The 19,211-nt window shown below is 35.4% G+C and overlaps 2 protein-coding genes and 1 pseudogene across 3 annotated transcripts; 1 reads left to right on the forward strand and 2 right to left on the reverse strand.

Moving 5' to 3' along the window:
* Positions 1-678: 678 nt before the first annotated feature.
* LOC120203976 lies at positions 679-8,305 on the forward strand (annotated as a pseudogene).
* Positions 8,306-12,080: 3,775 nt separating this feature from the next.
* On the reverse strand, positions 12,081-12,719 carry LOC120204064 (E3 ubiquitin ligase BIG BROTHER-related-like). Its single transcript, XM_039204155.1, has one exon. It carries the CDS (start codon positions 12,666-12,668, stop codon positions 12,081-12,083), a length of 588 nt encoding a protein of 195 aa, XP_039060086.1. The 5' UTR covers positions 12,669-12,719.
* A 1,266-nt stretch (positions 12,720-13,985) lies between these two features.
* On the reverse strand, positions 13,986-19,173 carry LOC120204102 (heat shock 70 kDa protein 15-like). 2 transcript variants are annotated; one of them, XM_039204187.1, is made up of 10 exons: positions 19,076-19,173; positions 17,231-18,405; positions 16,708-16,929; positions 16,425-16,520; positions 16,188-16,334; positions 15,821-16,015; positions 15,593-15,739; positions 15,378-15,527; positions 15,179-15,309; positions 13,986-14,091 (listed from the first exon to the last, which is right to left on the reverse strand). In XM_039204187.1, the coding sequence occupies exons 2-10, from the start codon at positions 18,398-18,400 to the stop codon at positions 13,986-13,988; spliced, it is 2,364 nt and encodes a 787-aa protein (XP_039060118.1). In that variant the 5' UTR covers positions 18,401-18,405; positions 19,076-19,173. The 2 variants fall into 2 exon arrangements, with proteins under 2 accessions (XP_039060118.1, XP_039060119.1); XM_039204188.1 differs by lacking the exon at positions 19,076-19,173 and adding an exon at positions 18,889-18,984 and having other exon boundaries at positions 17,231-18,403.
* Positions 19,174-19,211: the final 38 nt, after the last annotated feature.

Here is a 19,211-nt window from a genome sequence, read left to right on the forward strand (position 1 = left end):
CATCTGTTAATCATAAATATACTTAATGTTATATTGTGGTTGTGTATATGAATGACATTGATTGTATCGTTTCTCTAATTATTTTTGTCGAACATATTTATGTTATGAATGTATATAGTATAAGATCTTAACGTTTAAAGGCTCATATTCCTCAAAATCTTAGTTCTCGAACCTAAGATTTTAATGGAAAACAATAATTCCTTAATCACAAATATTTATTTTCTATTAAGCTAAGGTGATTACAAAGTAATATATGTTTTAATTATAGTTAGTTTGAGCGAGTACGCTAAATATCTTGAATTAAGATTATTTCGATAAATTACATAAATTTTAAGAATTTAAAATTATTATTATACGAGATCATACTGCATCATAATAACATATAATTGAAATTTGGATTAGATAATCATACTGCAAATTGATGTAATTAACCTTATTTGATTTGAGCTCAATTCACTCATTTACACCGCAGATTACATCGCAGATTACATGATTGGTCACTATTCAAAACCGGAGGCGGGAGCAGTCAGCTGTCAACTCCGCTTTTAACGGATAAGGAAAATAGAAATGGAAGATGATGAATTAGGGACTTCATGATCGATTCAAGTTTCTCTCTATATGTCTTCCATTGAAATGGATCGCCTCAGCTGTTGAGCTATCGGTTTCAAACAAGATTCAATGGGTAATGTTTCCTCATCGTCTCGTAATTTACTTCCTTGGTTTTGATTTTCGTATGATCTGTTCATTGCTTTCATTAGTTTATCGAATTTGCGATTTCTTTGATTTGATTTACGTGATGTGATGAGAAGGAGAGCGTTAGTTAGAGCATGTAACGCGGCTTTAAGGAGGGGGAGTATCGAATTTGTTTTATATGAAAAACAAAAATTAATGGATCGGAATTCGGAGGTGGATTTAATGTTTATTGCATGTTTGGATGCTGAGAAAGCTGAGGAAATGAAAAAGAAAAGCAAAGAAAATCGGAATATGAATTTGAATTTTCTACTCTCTTACTATCTTGCTCAACAGAATTCTATTTCGTGATCACTGAAAATTATATGCATTTTATTACTAGAGGTTTTCTTAAATATCGTTTCGCTGATCAATTTATATGGAGAAATTAGTGTTTTGAATTAACAATCGGTGTTTGTTGTGGAAGCTATTATTGGCGCCGCTTACACATGATATGAACATTTCGTTTCTCAGCGACGGATGTGGAATGTTGTTCAACTCAACTTATTGACGGAGGTGGCTCATTCAATGTTACTGGAATCGAACAGTTCATCAAGGAAGTAAAACTCGGTGAATGCGGGTTGTCGTATGCCGTGGTTTCCATTATGGGACCACAGAGCAGCGGTATGCTTGATATCTTCTTGATTTCTGCTTCATTAACGGTTGTATTTTGAATTAGAATTGTGGAATACAAATTAATCAGAGCATGATTCGTTGGATGTTCAGTCACTTCAGTGTTTTATATCTATCTATGTTGTTGTATCAATATTTTGAGGCTATTAGACACACCATGAGTGATTTTAACCTTTTGGGGGTTTTTTTTAATAAATTTTTGGGCTACGTAAGTTCTGCTTATGCCATTTAAAATTTCACTTTGTTTTCCATGATCTCGACAGGTAAAAGCACGTTGTGAAATAATTTGTTTTACACCAATTTCAGAGAAATGGATGCATTTAAAGGAAGGTAACTTAGTTTTCAGTAATAACAACACATTTTGTTTCAACTGGCTCAAACAACTGATGGTATGTATTTCCTTTTAGGTCTCAAACCACGAAAGATATTTGGATGGCAAAGTGCAATGATATAGAGCCTTGCACTCTAGTAATGGATCTGGAGGGTACTGATGGAAGAGAACGTGGGGAGGTGCTGTGGCTAACTTGCATTCTATTATTAACTATAGCGTCCAAAAATTTAAACTACATTTGTTTTATTTACCGATTAATATTTGTTCACTCTGTTGTTTGTCTTCCTTCTTATCAGCTTAAATTTTTTCCCCTTTTGATGGCAATTTTAGCAAGTTCATCCTCTAAATAATTCTTAGAAAATTTCAACCGGTTGATAATGCTAATGATATGGTAGTTGTAGGAATAGTTATAGTATTGAATGAATTTTTATTTTACCGAAGAGTAAAATCAATTAAAGGTCAGTCGTTATTTTATTTTTATGTTAAACATTTAGCTCTTAATGTACATTCTTTACTGTCATATAGGTTAGACAAAAGGCGATATTTATAAAATAGCATATTTTCAGACATGGATTAGGAGATTGTACGTGAAATTGAAGAACTGGTCATGATCACATAATTACACAGGTTTTTTAGTTAAAAGAACCCTAAATGATTTTTTTTGAAGTGAACCCTAAATGATTTTTGAATGTCTTAAAAGAGGTCCCACTGCTCTGAGAGCTAGAGTGATGGATCAAGCTGAATCGACTCAATAGTTGGAATTCAGATTATAAAAGATGAAGAAATGGATTTCTGTGTCTATTTTTGTTTGTTGAATTTTATTTGATTTTCCTTTGTTTTATGAAAAATGGGGAGGAAGAAGGTTTTCTTTTCTTTTCTTTTTTACATATTATTTATTGTTTTGCCTTACTCCAGGATGACACAGCATTTGAGAAACAAAGTGCACTTTTTGAACTGGCGATTTCTGATATAGTACTCATAAACATGTAAGGTTTGACATCTACATGGTGCTTGTTTCATTTAAGTTCATTGACATCAGTAGTATGTGCAAGTGTAAGTAATATGCTTGAGCAACTTTCATCTAGGTGGTGTCATGATATTGGACGTGAGCAAGCTGCAAACAAGCCCCTTCTTAAGAACGTATTCCAGGTATTTTGCGACATTGTTGCCTTTCTAATCAGTGCCCTGAATTTCAAGGGGTTCCTTTTTACTTCAAATTTGGTTGTATTGGTTGCAGGTCATGATGAGATCGTTTAGTCCCCGCAAAACAACATTGATGTTTGTCATTCGTGATAAAACAAGGGTGGGTGCCTTTCTTCTATTATGGACTATCTGGTGTTTGGAGAGCTATTATTTTCCCACCATTTTCCTCGAGAATTATGAGCATCTAAGCTTTATTTTGTTCTTATATCCCATCATTTTCCTTGTTCGCAGACACCACTGGAAAATTTAGAACCTGTTCTGAGAGAAGATATTCAGAAGGCACGTATATGGTGCCTATGCTTCCTTGATTTCCTCGGTATATTCAGTTATGCTTTCTTCTGATCAGAGTTTCTTGAACTGCAGATATGGAACACGGTTCCTAAGCCCGAAGCACATAAGGAAACACCATTAAGTGAATTTTTCAATGTATAGCTACATTGGGTCGTTATTTCATGCAACATGCTTTAAATGTTTGGGTATCTCTTTATATCTTTTCTGATAATTATTGCTTCTGACGATTAATACTATTTTTTATATTGGCCAGGTTGAGGTTGTGGCACTTAATAGTTATGAAGAAAAGGAAGAGCAATTTAAGGAGCAGGTACACTTCTGTATCTAAGTCACCCATAAGGACGTTCAGCATGGCATGCAAATTACGAGACTTTCAAACTATTGGCTGTTTAGAACTTTGTTTAAATGGAAAGAAAAAGGATTAACATCTAGATTTGTGGACGTCACCTTATTGACTGTTTGATGACCTAAATCGTATTTTTTCCTCATTCATGTTGTTGCATTTCTTTTTGTCTCACTTGACCTGGTTGTTAGGTGCAGTTTACATGCTAAAATAAAAGATCTCCACGTACGGTTTATAATTTTGTCTTTAAGTTGGATGACGGTGCTGAAACTTTTAACTAACTGGCATGCAAACGGGAAGTTTGTATGATTCTACTGTTTCTACTGAAGGTTGCTAAATTGAGACAACGATTCTTTCACTCTATTGCACCGGGGGGCTTGCTGGAGATAGGAGGGGAGTGATACCTGCCAGGGTATCAAATAGTTTTTGCGGTGGATCACGGATTCACACTGATCGCGATTGATTGCGTCCGTTAAGATCAGCAGTGGGTTTTTCTTAAGATATGGTAAATACGGTTGAATAACGGTGATTGTGTTCCGTTATCGACGCAGTCGTCTGTTTCCCGTTTACAAATACACGCCTCTTACGGGCTAAGACTCGAAAATCTCGAATACCTGACATTTCGATTTCCTAAAATGTAAGTACCTGAGTTTAAACACCCTTAACATGGGCAATTAAGCCAACAACCTAGAGCTCCCTTAAGAAGCACACCTAAACTACTGGGATAAGTCCACTTGGTAATAGTTTACAACATTTTATATATTTTGTTTTTAGCTAAAGACCTTCTAATGTAAGGAAAACAAATTGAATCCAAAAAAATAGCCGTTACGACGTGCTCCTATCACTGAACAAACACTCAAATTTGGTTCATGTCTTACAACATAATGTATTTACCTTGTATCATAACAAAAATAATAAAATGAATTAAACATTGATTATTTTAGAGAATATATAACCACCAAAACAAAGCAAAATTAGGCCAATAATCATGTTTTAAGATTAGTTGTGTAAAATTTAAAAAAATTCACGACCGCGACACCCGCAGTGACCGCGATGGCATCCGTTATGTCCGCAACCGCGATAAACGCGACGCGGCCGAAAACGTGACCGCGAACGCTATTTAAAACCCTGATACCTGCTTCAGGCTTCTCTTTTAGTGCACAGCAGATCTGGAAAGTCATTAAGGAGAATAAGGACCTTGACCTTCCAGCCCATAAGGTAAGCTTTTGGACATTATTTTGACGGTAACTTTGTAAATCTCTTTGAAATTTCTGTTATCCATGTTTCATTTCCCGTAGGTCATGGTGGCTTCGGTACGTTGCGAAGAAATTGCCCATGAAAAGTATTAAGCTTTCATTGAAAGTGAGGTACGAGGACATGTGAATTTGTTTGAGAATCCTAAATGAATGAATGCAGGCACTCCCAGATCCACATGTTCGGGAGCTGAGTATTTTTTCTAGAAATTGAAACCAACTTATTACTTCATATAACAGAGCAGGCGTAAGTTAGAAGAAGCTGTAAAGACTGGTCCAGTTTCTGGGTTTGGGAAGAAGCTGAATCCACTTATTTACACTTCTCTATCAGAGTAAGATTGCTTTAATGAGATCTCAAGAAAATTGTTTCAGTGTCAAGTTACTAATAGCGCTTGAATCTATATAAGCATTTTGAAGAGCTGCGCTGACTTATAAGGGATTTATTCTATCAGAGTGACTGTACATAACTCTGATACTAAAGGATAAATATGAATGGTGTGATAACTGATTCGCAATCCACTGGCTTGTAATTCATGACGGTGTTAATGACATTGCTTCAGTAAATGGGTGGACCGTGGATGAAAATTATGACATAACTTGGCTAAATAAGAGCCCTGATGATCGAATTTAAGATTCTTGACTTTTCTGTAGTTTTCTGTGGCTGCTCGTAACTGCATTGGATCGTACATGGCTCTATTTGATGAAGGTATGGTTGAGTTGACCTTTATAAATCATTCTCGTTTACTATAAACTGACATTATAAAAGAAAGCTACAGAACACTAGTTCTTATAAATTGGGATTCCTCTAAATATAGAGATAAGCAAGGTCGCTATATCGAGGCACATGTGGCTTCTGTCCAAGCTGCTAAGCTTTCAGAGCTTACTTCATCGTATCAGGTACATAAACTTATCTGTCCGCCCCTTCTGACCATTTACTCAAGTGATATGTCCTCATGATTATCAACAATTTTACTATTTCCAAGTCACCTCGTGTTTACAATCCTAACCGATGAAGTAATATTATGAAGATTTTGGATGGTGTAACTTAAACCCTTTGTTTTCAAGTTCTTGCAGGTTGTTGAAAATTTCAAAGTGTTGCATATAATGTCCATTAATTTTAGCCAAACTAGTTAAGATGTCATGTTTAAACAGTTAATTTGTTTAAACTTCATTGTGTTCCTAATTTTTGAAATTTCACAATTCACATTGTTGCATACAATTTGAATTCCTTGGAAATATTTATCTAGGTCTGTGAATAAGGAAGGTCCAGGCTTTTATTGTTTAATTCTTTTCAAACCATGGATTATGGCTCTTAGGTGCTTTGTTTTTTATTCTCATATACTATGAAGGATGAACAACAAATTACTTTGTATCTAGGATGGCCATGAGTGGGGTCAGGTCGGGTTTTTGGTCACTCGAACCTGACACGAAAATGAAACCCCTCCACTCGCATTTGACCCGACCCGTGTTCAAGAGAGTCCATCCGATCCAAAATTAGACTTGGTTTTCTAGGTCAAAACTCACACTCGATCTAATCCGAACCAACCTTAATATAAAAAAAAATCATTTTTATTAAGTAAATAAGGACCTAATTGAAAAATAAAAAATAAGTAAAATTAAAATTATCCCTAAATATACAAGTGATAATTATAATATTGTGTCAGATCAAGTGTTTTTTACTATAAGCCCAAACCTGACCCGATCGAACCCTAATTTTCAAAATAAAAAACGGACCTGACTGGATTCGATCAGATAGTAACCCATTGAGTCGGGTAAAATGTCCATCCTATTTGTATCAAAGTTGCTATCAATGAAATCACCACTTGGGATCATTGAGATAGTTATGATGCTTTTACAGGCAAAGCTGAATGAGACATTGGCAGGCCCTGTTGAATCGCTTTTTGATGGAGCTAATAATGAAACCTGGCTCTCAATACGAAACCTTCTTAAGTGTGAAACTGAATCAGCTGAGTGGAATGTCCAAGGCTCTCTCTGGTTTTGACTTGGATGAAAATGCAGAAGGCAAGATGCTAACGAGCCTAAGGATTACGCCAGAGGAGTGGTTGAAGCAAAAGCTAAAGAAGAAGCCGGATGGGTAGTGACCGTATGAAGGATAGGTAATCACACATTTCAATGTTTGAGTCAAAGTGGTTGCTTTCCAAGACATTATATATTACTGGAATTTACTGAAAATTTTGCATTCAGGTTTTCAACATTGTTTAGTCATGATTCGGATTCAATGCCTCGGATTTGGACCGGGAACGAAGATATTTGAGCCATAACTAGAACAGTTCGTACTGAAGTACGTTTATGTACTATTTTCAGAATAATGCTGCATTCTCTTCTATGGCTAAACTTGTTTATTATCTGTTACCAGTGCTTGAAATTACTCTCTGTTATGGCTGCAATTCGGTTGGAAGATAGTGTTGATAATATCGAGAAAATACTATTTTCTGCCTTGTTGGATACCGGGAGTAGAGCTGCGAACAAGAGCACACTGGCGGATCCATTGTCCACGACCTCTTGGGAGCAGGTGAAGACTTGTTCTTGCTGAGAACCTTCATTGATAAATTTTTTTTAACATTCACCTACTAAATATGTAATGCTAAAGCTGCCGTAGGGTCTTTACATTTTCCTTCTTTCTCTCTAACGCTGTGTCATGTTAATCGAAATCAGTACAGGTCCCTCCCGCAAGGACATTGATCACACCAGTCCAGTGCAAGGCTTTGTGGAGGCAATTTACGACCGAGACTGAGTACACTGTCACTCAAGCCATTTCTGCTCAGGCATGAATTTTAAAGTTCTAATTACGTCGAAGATTTCATTCCGATCCTTCCCGATGCATCTTTTTTCTGTCACCTGAGTTTTCCTGATGCCTGATTAGTTTTATTATACTTTCAGGAAGCCAACAAGCGTAGCAACAACTGGTTGTCACCTCCATGGGCAATTATTGCCTTGCCTGGTCTTGGGATTCAATGAATTTATGACTGTTCTGAGGTGCGCGTTGCACTCCGTAGCCTTGATTCCTTTGAACTAATTTTGGTCCCTATCTGTTGCTTGTGCTTACTCACCGATATCCCTCGTTGCAGAAACCTTTTGTATCTGGCTGTCATCTTCGTCGGTTACCTAATCGTGAAGGCTCTATGGGTGCAGCTCGACGTTTCGGGTCATTTCCGCTATGGTGTCGTGAGTTTTGAACTTAATATCTCTTTGTCCCTGTTTGAGCATACTAAACCCATTTGGTTAGCCAATGACTCTTATGGTACAATGCCCCGGACACTTAGAATCATCTTTCTATGCTTGCAGCTTCCTGGTATCATCGCCTTATCCACCCGGCTGATTCCCACCGTTATGAACCTTATCCGAAAGTTATCCGAGGAAGGTCAAGCACCCGCCACCCCAACTAACATGACTCCGAGAATGACGGCTACATCGGCATCTAGAAAGTTCGAAAACGGAAGCACCGTATCATCGGATGCTTCATCAGGAGTAATTTCATCCCACTCCAACAAAGAAGAATAACTTTTTAGACAAGAAATACGTTCTCCGTCTACTTAAGACGCCGGTTTCATGCTCGCTTTGACGCCAGGACCGACTTCCTTACCAGAGAGGGAAGTCTAAATTAGATTAGGTAACATGAACAACATCCATGCTTGTTGAGAAATGATATGGATATGATAATTAAGCATTGATTTAAACTCAATACTTATCTAATCCAATTATTCTGGTAGTAAGTATTCAGTGACACTTATTTAAGGTGATAAAATACGACGGATTTTGTATTGATTACTTGTTTATTTAATATTATCAATATTTTATAATATTCTCATTAAATTTGAAATATGAAACTCATATCTACATGTAGGGATGGGCAGGAACCGAACCTGACGGTTCCAATCTGACCTGATGAGATAAGATTTTTTAGAGGTTATGTTTAGATCGGGTCGGGTTTGAGTTTAAGGTAAAAATATATGGAAAAAAATATAATTTTACTTTATATATTTATGGATAATAACCCTCTATATATTTTTTTTCAATTATGTCCTTATTTTTACAAAATAAAAAAATATTTTTAATAAATATATTATTTCGGGTCGGATTCAAATTTTATCTCAGAAAATCGGATCAGGTTCGGGTTGAGTGGAAGTATATTTTTCGAGTCAGGTCGAATCGGATGAAGAATGTATAATTTTCAAGTCAGATCAAATTGATCGAAACCGACCCAAACCTAACCCCGTGCCCATCCTATCTACATGCCATATTGACATATTTTTCCTCGTGTTATAATCAAATTTATAGTATTTTATGTTTATAATTTTTTTATAGATTAATAATTTATGTTATGTAGATTTTGATATATTCATATCAGATTTGTATTCTTTTATATTGTAAAATATTTTAATTATTTTACATGTAATAATATTTATAGGATTATTATATAGTGCACTGGAGTTGAGATTTTAGATCTTACAATTCTGGGTGAAAAATCATCACATATATAGTCGATTAAACTTGTGGAGTAATGGCAAAACATACCCTAAAATAATTGTAAGCCAACTTTGAATGTTTCACTTTGTGCTTTCTATATTATATATTGAGGGTTTGTGATTTTCTTTGTTACATATCACTTGTCCTACGAGACGTATATTGGGAGGTTATCGGTCCTGAGGTGATTATAAGGTAATACATGTTTTAAAAATTTTAAGTCATTTGATAATAAACGTTCAAATATTTTTATAGACTTTGATGCTCAAACTTGAGACTTCTAGAAACAACAATCATTTCTTTAATCATTGAAGTAGTTTGGATATAATATTAAGAATAAATCATATCTTTGCTTATATTTTCTTGGATCGTTTTGGTCTTCCCAATCATCCTAATCTAAGCATTTTCTTACAAATTTTGCCTCAAACTTAAAACTCCAACCTTACCCTTAATGATATCCTTCCATCGAACTTAAGTGTTATGAGAATATGTGAATACATTATAATATGTTGATAAAAGAAAGAGGTGAATTAGGGTTTGCTTTTTTTTTTTGTCTTTTTTCTTAGAGAAAATCGCCTCAGTGACCAAAAAAAAGTTATAATATACGATTTTAACCAACTTTTTTTGGATTTGCCAAAATGACCAACAAAAGCGCAACGCGAAATAAAAATCGCAACGCGATCCCCAGAATCGCAAATCAGTTTCCAAAATCGCAACGCGATTCTTGAAAATCGCAATGCGATAGTACAAATTCGCATTGCGATTTTCCAAAATCGCAACGCGAATATGAAAATCGCAACGCGAACACATAAATCGCAACGCGTATCCGTAAATCGCAACGTGTATCCGTTAATCGCAACGCGTATCCGTAAATCGCAACGATAATACATAAAATCGCAACGCGTATCCGTAAATCGCAACGATAATCCGTAAATCGCAACGAGAATCTGTAAATCGCAACGATAATCCGTAAATCGCAACGAGAATCTGTAAATCGCAACGATAATCCGTAAATCGCAACGAGAATCTGTAAATCACAACACTGAAATTTTGGGTATATAACACTGAAATCATAAACTAAATCCCTAAATCGCAACTCATTCCATCTCCATCTATCACTCTCTCCGGCGACATCCGTTCCTATATCCAACGACATCCTTCCCAATCCGGCAACAGGTTTTAGTTTCGCAGCTCGTCTGTTTAGTAAATTAATTTACAACCATGAAATCATCTAATGTTGATCATGTTTGGATAGATTTGTGTTTTGGAGGGTCATGGGATAATGTTCATGGTGTTTTACAATATATGCCTTTACCCATGAATCTTCAACTAAAATTGTCTTTACAAAAGTTAACTTATGAAACTCTAATGCTACGTGTTTCAAATAAATTGAATTTAGAGCCCCTAAGTGGATTTAGGCTATCTTATCAGAGAAATGGTAAAGTTTATTTGTTAACCGACAATGAAGATGTTGAACGATTCATTGCTTACATTAGTGTTTCACAAGATGATGTTACATTGTATGTTGTTGAACCTAGAAGTAGTATTGTTGGGTCAGTAGCGGGTAGTAATCAACTAAGTTTTTCTCAAAACCCACAACCTTTCTCTAATCCAAATCCCAATCAACTTTCAGCACCAAATTCCGGTTTTCGTATTGACCAGTTAGACGATGATGAGCCAACAGAAAAAATTGTGAATACTAGTCAGTATTCGAAATTTGGTCTTGGTCAATATCCGGACTTTGATATTGGTCAATACACGGATTTTGATGATGTTTCAGAAGAAGAAACAGACCCTGCGTGTAATGATTTTGATATTGGTCAATACCCGAATTTTGATGATGAAACAGCCGTTGCCGAAGAATGTATTGTTGATGATAATGAGGAGGAAGTTACGACTGTGAATGAACATGTTGAACATCCATTCTGTAATTCATATAATCCTGAAGAAGAAAAAGAAGAAGAAAAAATCCCCGAAGAAAAGAAAATGCCACGGGCGTATAACTGGAATATGCCAGAATTAACTTTGTTGCTAATTATCGATCGTTGATATTCATTATTTTTGCTTTACTTTATTATATATATATATATATTAATAATTCCACATTTATGGCATGTCTTCTTCTACCTTTATAACACGTTTTTCTTCGTCTTTATGGAACGTTTTCGGTCATTTTATCATTATTTTTGTTTATTCTTTTTTTTTAGGATTGGATTTAACATCGCCACGATTGACCAATATGTCGTTTTATTTATTATCATGCTGATCTTCCCTGTTTTATACCATAATATTGGATTTGGATACACAATTTATGTTCATGTATAGGATTTTCACGTAGCTCAATTCTAGCCTTTCAATAGCTTTATCATTTTTTGTGGTTTGTTTGTCAATGTGACCAGATTTGTTCGTATCTACCTTTTATCTGAGTTTATTTGGATAGATTTTTAAATTTTTTTCTTGTATGATTATTGTGATCTTAAGTGGCTAGTTTTCTCGTGTTTAAGAAAATATATTTATTATGTGTTTAGTTTATGATTGTGGTTGTAAAAAAAGTGAGTGAATTATATTAGATCCTGATAACCATCTTAATTATAAACCGTTAATCTATCAATAAATTAAAATATATTGTTAATATTCATAGAATTTATATTTAATATATTTCTAGTGTATAATATATACAAAGATAGTGAACAACATACATGCTTACAATTCGTTAAAAATATTTAAAATTAAAAATAAATAATTAAACTTTTCAATATGTAACATTACATGAATCATAGCTGATAATTAATTTCATTATTAATTCCTAACCTTAATTCTTGGGAGATGAGATTTCAGTGCTACAAATGGGACAAATCTTCTTAACTTGAAGCCATTTAGATATACAATCCGAATGGTATGGGTGTTCACAATTCCGAAGTGCCACAACATCTTCATCTTCTTCGTATTCGGTTTGACAAACCACGCACCGATCGAGTTCGGTTCTGCACTCGACGGATCGAAACTTGCATCGAATCAAGCACGGTAAAATTTCGTCCGGAGATAACCCTCTCTTCTCCACTCCTATAAACTCTCCCAAAGAAATCAACTCTTCGTACGATAAATCATCGAGATCTATCTCATTATCTTCATCTTCTTCTTCAAAATCATCGTCTTCTTCCATATCTTCAAACTCTAGGTCATCTCCGGCTTCGAGGCCTTCAAAATACTCGTAATCGTTAACGTTGCTTTCTTCGTAGGATGCCTCGGTGTCGCACTCTTCCCTATCGTCACTCTCGATCATTGGAGAAGCTCTTTCTTGTTCCTGTAATGCCATCGCCATGGCCAAGTTGGAGTCGATTTGTTCGAGCTCGGTGAAGGGCACCCTCTTTGATGATTGTTTTGTGTCTTCGTTTTCCATTGAAAGACGACTGCAATCTTATTTTCGAACGAAGTTGAAATGCAAACCACTTCCATATATATATATATATATGTGTGCGCGCGCGTATGTATATAATTTGTTAGATTAGGGTAATGCTTAGGATTTTCTTTATGTGAAGGCAACTTTCCATACGAATGCTTAGGGTTTTGCTTTAGGTAAAGGCAACTTCCATACGAAGCGATGGAAGTCCAAATACTGTTATATTCTTTGATCCTTCATATACTTTGAATGTTATGGGAAGAGTCACGTCCACGTCAACATGCACCTATTTTTTATTTTTTTTATATTATATATATATACATATATAGTAATTTTTAAAATTTTAATATTATATCCCTACTCAATATCATAATGTCTCAAATGTAGCCCAAAATTAAGCTTTCTTTGAAGAGGGGGCGGCTTTATTTCATGCATGTACGAGAATAACTTATCTAGTAAGTCACCATACTAATTCCTCTATTATATATATATATATATATATATATATATGATCCACTTATAGAATATATATTTTTTAGATTTACACAGATTTATGACCGCTATATGAGTGAAAATAGACGGTTGAGATTATGAATAGAAAATGATATGATATTCAATGGAAAAAAATAATGAATTAATTTCAATCATATATTTGTGTACTCATTCAATGGTTTTAAATTTATGTAAAACTAGAAAAAAATATTATATAAGTGGATACTAACTCTATATATACACATATGAGGATACAAATACAATCAATATACATGTATTTTTCTATTAAATATATATATATATATATATTATTAGTTTGATAAGTTTTCATATATAGAATTAGAATAATATTTTTTTGAAAAGTTTCATAAAATTTTATATAAGAAAGTGATTTTGAAGAGTTTGATTATAATTATTTTTATAGAGAGAGACAGTTTATCATTGTTTTTAAATCATTTTCTAAGAGATAAATGATTACTTTAAATAGGATATTATACATTTAAAAATATATAATATATCAAATATATCAATTTAAATTATGATAAAAAAATATAAAAAAATATTGAAAAGAAGTAAATGTGTATTGGTTTTAAAGACAAGTTTGCACATATATTTTAAGTTAATGGTTTGTGGCAAATCAAATAAAAAGTTCACCCAAGAAATCCACTTGGTCTTGATACGATATATGCTCACCCAGCCATATAAGAAGAACACGAGCCATTCTCATGTATAGCAGAAGCAACACTAATAATTTCTGTAGATACCTGAATTAGTCTACGGTTATGCCGGAACGTTTTCACCGGGGGCAGGGCCGCCATCGGAGCTTCAGTTCGGGTTATCATTGGCATATGCACCCTGTGGTCTTGGAGATTGGGTTGATGGTGATTCGGGTGTTGTTGGTTTAGGTTTCGTCAGTATTGGCCGGCAAATCCTGTTTTTAAGGAACAATTTTGAAATCTCAGTGAGTCAGTTCCGAATGCCATGTACTCGCACATAGATTATCTACACCATAATACATTGGCAAAACAACATCAGGTACTTGAGCTTTTGACCACCGTTTTTTCGTTAACCGTTACGATGTTAAAGTGACAATTCACATTATTGACATGGAGATTCACAGTGTTGATATGACAGTCAGCAATGGTTGACAACATGACGGATGATATGGCAAATTGACTAAATTAGTAACTCAATCATGGCAAATGAACTTTCACATCAGCAATGGTTGACAACATGACGGATGATAGGGCAAATTGACTAAATTAGTAACCCAATCATGGCAAATGAACTTTCACATCAGCACCGTGGACAACCATGTCAATATCGTAATGGTCAATAACGAAAAATATTGGTCAAATGATCACATTAAATTTATTTTCTCAGTTGAAAGATCACATTGAGGAAAAAAATAATACGATGATCACATTAATTTTTTTCAAAAATATATAAATCTATTGTGCTTTTTCTCCTGATACATTATAGAGGCACGGAGGAGGAAAAACGGATTACTACTTTGTGCAAGATGCGTTCATCTAAATAAAGAAGTGCAAGATGCGTTCATCTGACTCTATATTTCTTTAGATATCCAAGTAATATAGAGTAGAGATGGACATATGATCCAAACTCATACGTTTTCGACCCTACCTGATAAGGTTAATTTTTAAAAAAAATTTATATTTTTAAGAAAAAAATGAGTTAGGGTCGGGTTTTCTAAGGATGGTATCGAATTGAATTCGGATTAGGATTTAGAGTAAAATAGTTGGCTTGACACTATTTTTAAATTTTTTCAATTAATTTTTATTTTACCTGATAAAAATGAGAATTTTATATAGGTATACGTATTGGGTCAGGTTGGGTATCAGGTCTTGTAGAGTTTCCCTAAATCCAGGTCAAGTGACAGGTAGAAGGGAGTTACCTGTCTAGTGCTTCAGACACATGACACATGACAATTCTTAAATATAGGTGCAGGGTACAGAATCATATGAATAAAACAATAATCTAAATGTGAAGGGAGTTACCTGTCTAGTGCTTCAGCCTTCCTCCTCACATCAGCCGATAAAAGAACTGGAGTGGCATACTTAGAAAGTTGGTCCTGCTGTTGTTTTTTCTCTCTAAACCATGCCTCAGCTTCGGCACACTCATTTAAGATCTATAATGCACCAAAATGTTCAGAACTCCGCCATAAAAAGCGGGGGAAGGTCCAGAGAGAGCCTTTACCTTTTGCTTGCCAGCAAGTTCAACGTGATCAAATTTGGGATCATTTGACATGGCTGCCTCCCTGTAGCTGTTAATGCAGTAGGCAAACTTATCGATGACGGCTCCCCTCTCTGTGTACTCTATGTAACGTTCTTCGATAGGATCCCCTTGCTGCAATAGCAAGAAATCCGTCGGCTTTACGATTAATAAAGTCGACAAAAGAATAACGGTGTTACCTTCTTAAGCTCTTCGAGCTTGGCGATATAGACACCCTTTGTTTCATCCTCACCGTCTTCGTATAGCCAATCCTCTGTTTCCTGAAGCTTAAAAGTGAACTCTCCCTTCTCCGAAGCAGTGACAAAATCATGGTATTTATCACTAAGCTGAAGACAATGTACGATTAGTTTTAATCTCATCATAATGGCCGATAATCAGTTCTAACAAATTAGTGGACATTAGCTTACCTTATTCCTCATGTCATAGACATAAGCCTCAACAGCATTCTTTTTATCCTTCGTTTCTTCCATAACCCTATCTTGCAAAGCCATTTCGAACTCTTTCTCGACCGCCTTTTGAACATCTTCAGGTAACATTGCACCATAAACCAACTCTGCCACTGGTATGTTTGTTTTCTTCACCTTCTGCTTGGGAACCTCAACCTGTATGACACACGGAACAGTTAATGTAAATATCCAACCAAATCCATTACCTAAGAAAAAGTTACTAAGATTATTCCATACTAAAACTTGGCAACTGGGAGTATGCCTGATTTAAAGGCTACACCGCCGATTCAGGCAGCTCATTTATATAGTTCACAAAGGAATCACTTACTTTGGTATCGATCTCCATTTGCACTGGCTTGTCACCTGATTCGGAAACACCATTTTCATCGGATATACTTTTGGCATATTGCATGTTGACATCTGTATCTCCTTTGGTTGGTTCTTTTGAACCTGGAACTTCTTCCTCTTCCAAGAGCTAAAAGAGCATGGAAATTGTCAGGAAAGAGCACAACAATTTCAGTTTGCTTCAAATTTTAAAAGCTCAAACACAAACACAAACACTTACGCTTGCTGACTCAAGGGACACAATCCCATGCAAATTCAGGCGAAATTTGGCCTTCAATTTAGGTCGTTCACTTCTTATTGTTGGAAAAGGACCAATCTGCCATTAACAGATGCCACAAATTGTTTCACAAATCACAAAGCAGCGCAAGAAATTTTTGTACCAAATAAGTTACTTTTATGTGAAGAAAGAGAAAAAAGCAAGATAATTAGAGATTAGTTGAGGTTTGTGGATTAAGAAAAAAGCAAGATAATTAGAGATTAGTTGAGGTTTGTGGATTAATTACAGTGTATGTACTGATCTTCGCCAGGATCTGCAAATCGGATACATCAGAATATAGAACATCAACACTGAAAGTACTCATCTTATGGAATGTCACAGCCTTGACACTGGGTATTGAGTTTCCCTTGGAAAAAATTAGTTGCTGTTGTTCCACTCCTCCATTCTGAGGATCAGAAGCAGACCCTTCCCACGATAGAGAAATTGGGAAAGGGAAGCTCTCATTGACCTTGAAACCATACAAATTAATTGGTGAGCAACGTTTGAAATACAGCAAGAAGCAAAAGCAAAAGGACACAAAAAAGAAAATAGTAGGTGCAGTAAGAACAATGGAGAAAGTATGGAAGAGGTCCAAGGTAAAAATCTTGCATCATTCCCATCTTCAAAAAGAAAAAAGAAAATGAAAAGAAAAGTAACAGCAACATATCATACTACAATGCAGTCAGCCGTGTACATAATGACTGATACACAGAGCATAGATAACTAAACTCAGCAGAAAAATTATGGTTGATATCTTGGTAGAAAAATACCTGGAAATCTCGAACTTTGAATGTGGGACTAAGAATTGCACATTGTAAAGCACATCCCCTTGCGACACATTCACTAGCATTCATTGTGCGCCTAGGCTCTTTACCAAAGAACTCCGTGAGGATTTTCAAAATAGCAGGAACACGAGAAGCTGAGCCGACAACCTCAACCATGTGAACATCCTCAACAACAAGTTTAGCGTCAGCAAGAGCCTTCTCTAAAGGTCTCTTCACACGTTGCAAAATAGAAGCACTGAGCAGCTCAAACTCCTGTCTCTTAATGAAACCCCTAACATCCTTCTCATCCATTAAGCACTCAATATTCAAAGGCGCTTCAGGATTGGCACTAAGTACCTTCTTTAGCTTCTCACAAGCAGCCCGAATCCTAATAGAAGCCCTTGCATTCTGGAAGACATCAATCTTGTATTCCTTTTTAAATTTTGCCGCAAAATTATGAAGGAGAACTTCATCAAAATCTCTACCACCCAAAGAGCGGTCAAACGAATGAGCCAATATCTTGAGTTGCCCCTTCTTGAAGCCAACAATACAAACTTGCATGCTAGCATGTCCAATATCAACAAAGGCCACATTTAATTGGTCATTTTCAGGTAAATCGGTCTTATAAATACCATATGCCAATGCTGTTGCTGTAGTTTCATGAATCAAGTGAAGAGGCTGCAAACCTGCAATTTGGGCTGCATCTACCACTGCCCTTCTTTGAAGATCAGTGAAATATACAGGAATTCCAATGCAGCAATCCACCACTGCTGCATTCAGATTCTTCTCGGATATGCTTTTCAGATTCGACAAAATCATTCCCAGTACTTGGGTTGGGGTAAAAGTTCTTATTTCACATAAATAAAGAGCATGAATCAAAGGATATCCATCAGGACCCTCAGTGACATTGAAAGACAATGATTTGAGATCCCTTTGCAACTCAGGATCTGAGAACCGACGGCCAATCAAACGTTTTATCTGAGAAATCGAATTCTTAGGGTTCATTGTATAAGATGCCGCCCCTGCAGTCCCAATGAATCTCTGCTTCTCCCCAAAGCATACAATCGACGGCGTTTCACTCTTTGATTCATCATTAAGCACAACATCAATACCTCTCTGACTTGCAACAGCAACAATGGAGCTCTCGTTTCCAAAATCAAATCCAACAACACTCATCTTCTACACCAGTTATTTTATTAAACAAAAATCAATCCACGATCAACAAAACAACTAGCATTAGCATTATATAAGTAAATATTAAAGCAGAAAGTAGAAAAAGAAGTCATGAACACAATATTGGAAATCTAGACATGGCATCACCATAATCACACATTTTACAAAAATAGCACTTGAGCTCATAGGATCATTAAATCTTTAACAGTAAATACCATAACAAGATTCAATTAACATTTTCCCCTTCATTTCGAGACTCTAGCCAAGCAGATTTTTTACATTAATGCAAACCATCAGCAGTCAGAGGTATGTGATTATCACGTGCATCCAGAGACACAAATACATTTAAAGTTGATCAAAATTTCACGCAATGATAGAAATTGAATTCGAAACAACCTAGGATAACTAATTTCAGCTAAATCTACGTAAATTTTATTAAGAAACACTTAAATACGCTAATATTATACATAAAACAATAGAACTTCTTTCACCTGAATCACTATAAACAGCTAAATTCAAAGAGGAATTTAAATGTCAATGTCGAAAGCATCGTGCAATGGATGCATCGAATTTCAAGCAAAAAACAACGCGGATCTACAGATGATCCAAAACAGAGAAATGATTGAAAATCTTAAAACAATTGACGAAATTACATAGAAGAAAGCATGTGACCGTACCTTTAACGAAAGGAGAAGAACCTGAGAGAGGGAAGGTTGTTTAAACAAGCTATGGAAGTTTTGAACGCGTCAGAGAAAATACGGAAACAACCTTTTGAATTCAAATGATGTATATATTATGTACAAAACTTAATTCC

The sequence above is a fragment of the Hibiscus syriacus genome, unplaced genomic scaffold (genome assembly GCF_006381635.1).
Source record: "Hibiscus syriacus cultivar Baekdansim isolate YM2019G1 unplaced genomic scaffold, ASM638163v2 tig00010533_pilon, whole genome shotgun sequence".
NCBI lineage: Eukaryota > Viridiplantae > Streptophyta > Magnoliopsida > Malvales > Malvaceae > Hibiscus > Hibiscus syriacus.

What these genes read in the sequence shown, in the direction of transcription:
- LOC120204064 (XM_039204155.1), bottom strand. Translation starts at nt 12,668, where the DNA reads ATGGAAAACGAAGACACAAAACAATCATCAAAGAGGGTGCCCTTCACC.
- LOC120204102 (XM_039204187.1), bottom strand. Translation starts at nt 18,400, where the DNA reads ATGAGTGTTGTTGGATTTGATTTTGGAAACGAGAGCTCCATTGTTGCT. An exon ending in TGTCCCTTGAGTCAGCAAGC is followed by an intron (nt 16,335 to 16,424) that starts GTAAGTGTTTGT and finishes ATGCTCTTTTAG; the next exon opens with CTCTTGGAAGAGGAAGAAGT. An exon ending in AAGGCTGAAGCACTAGACAG is followed by an intron (nt 14,092 to 15,178) that starts GTAACTCCCTTC and finishes CCTTAAAAACAG; the next exon opens with GATTTGCCGGCCAATACTGA.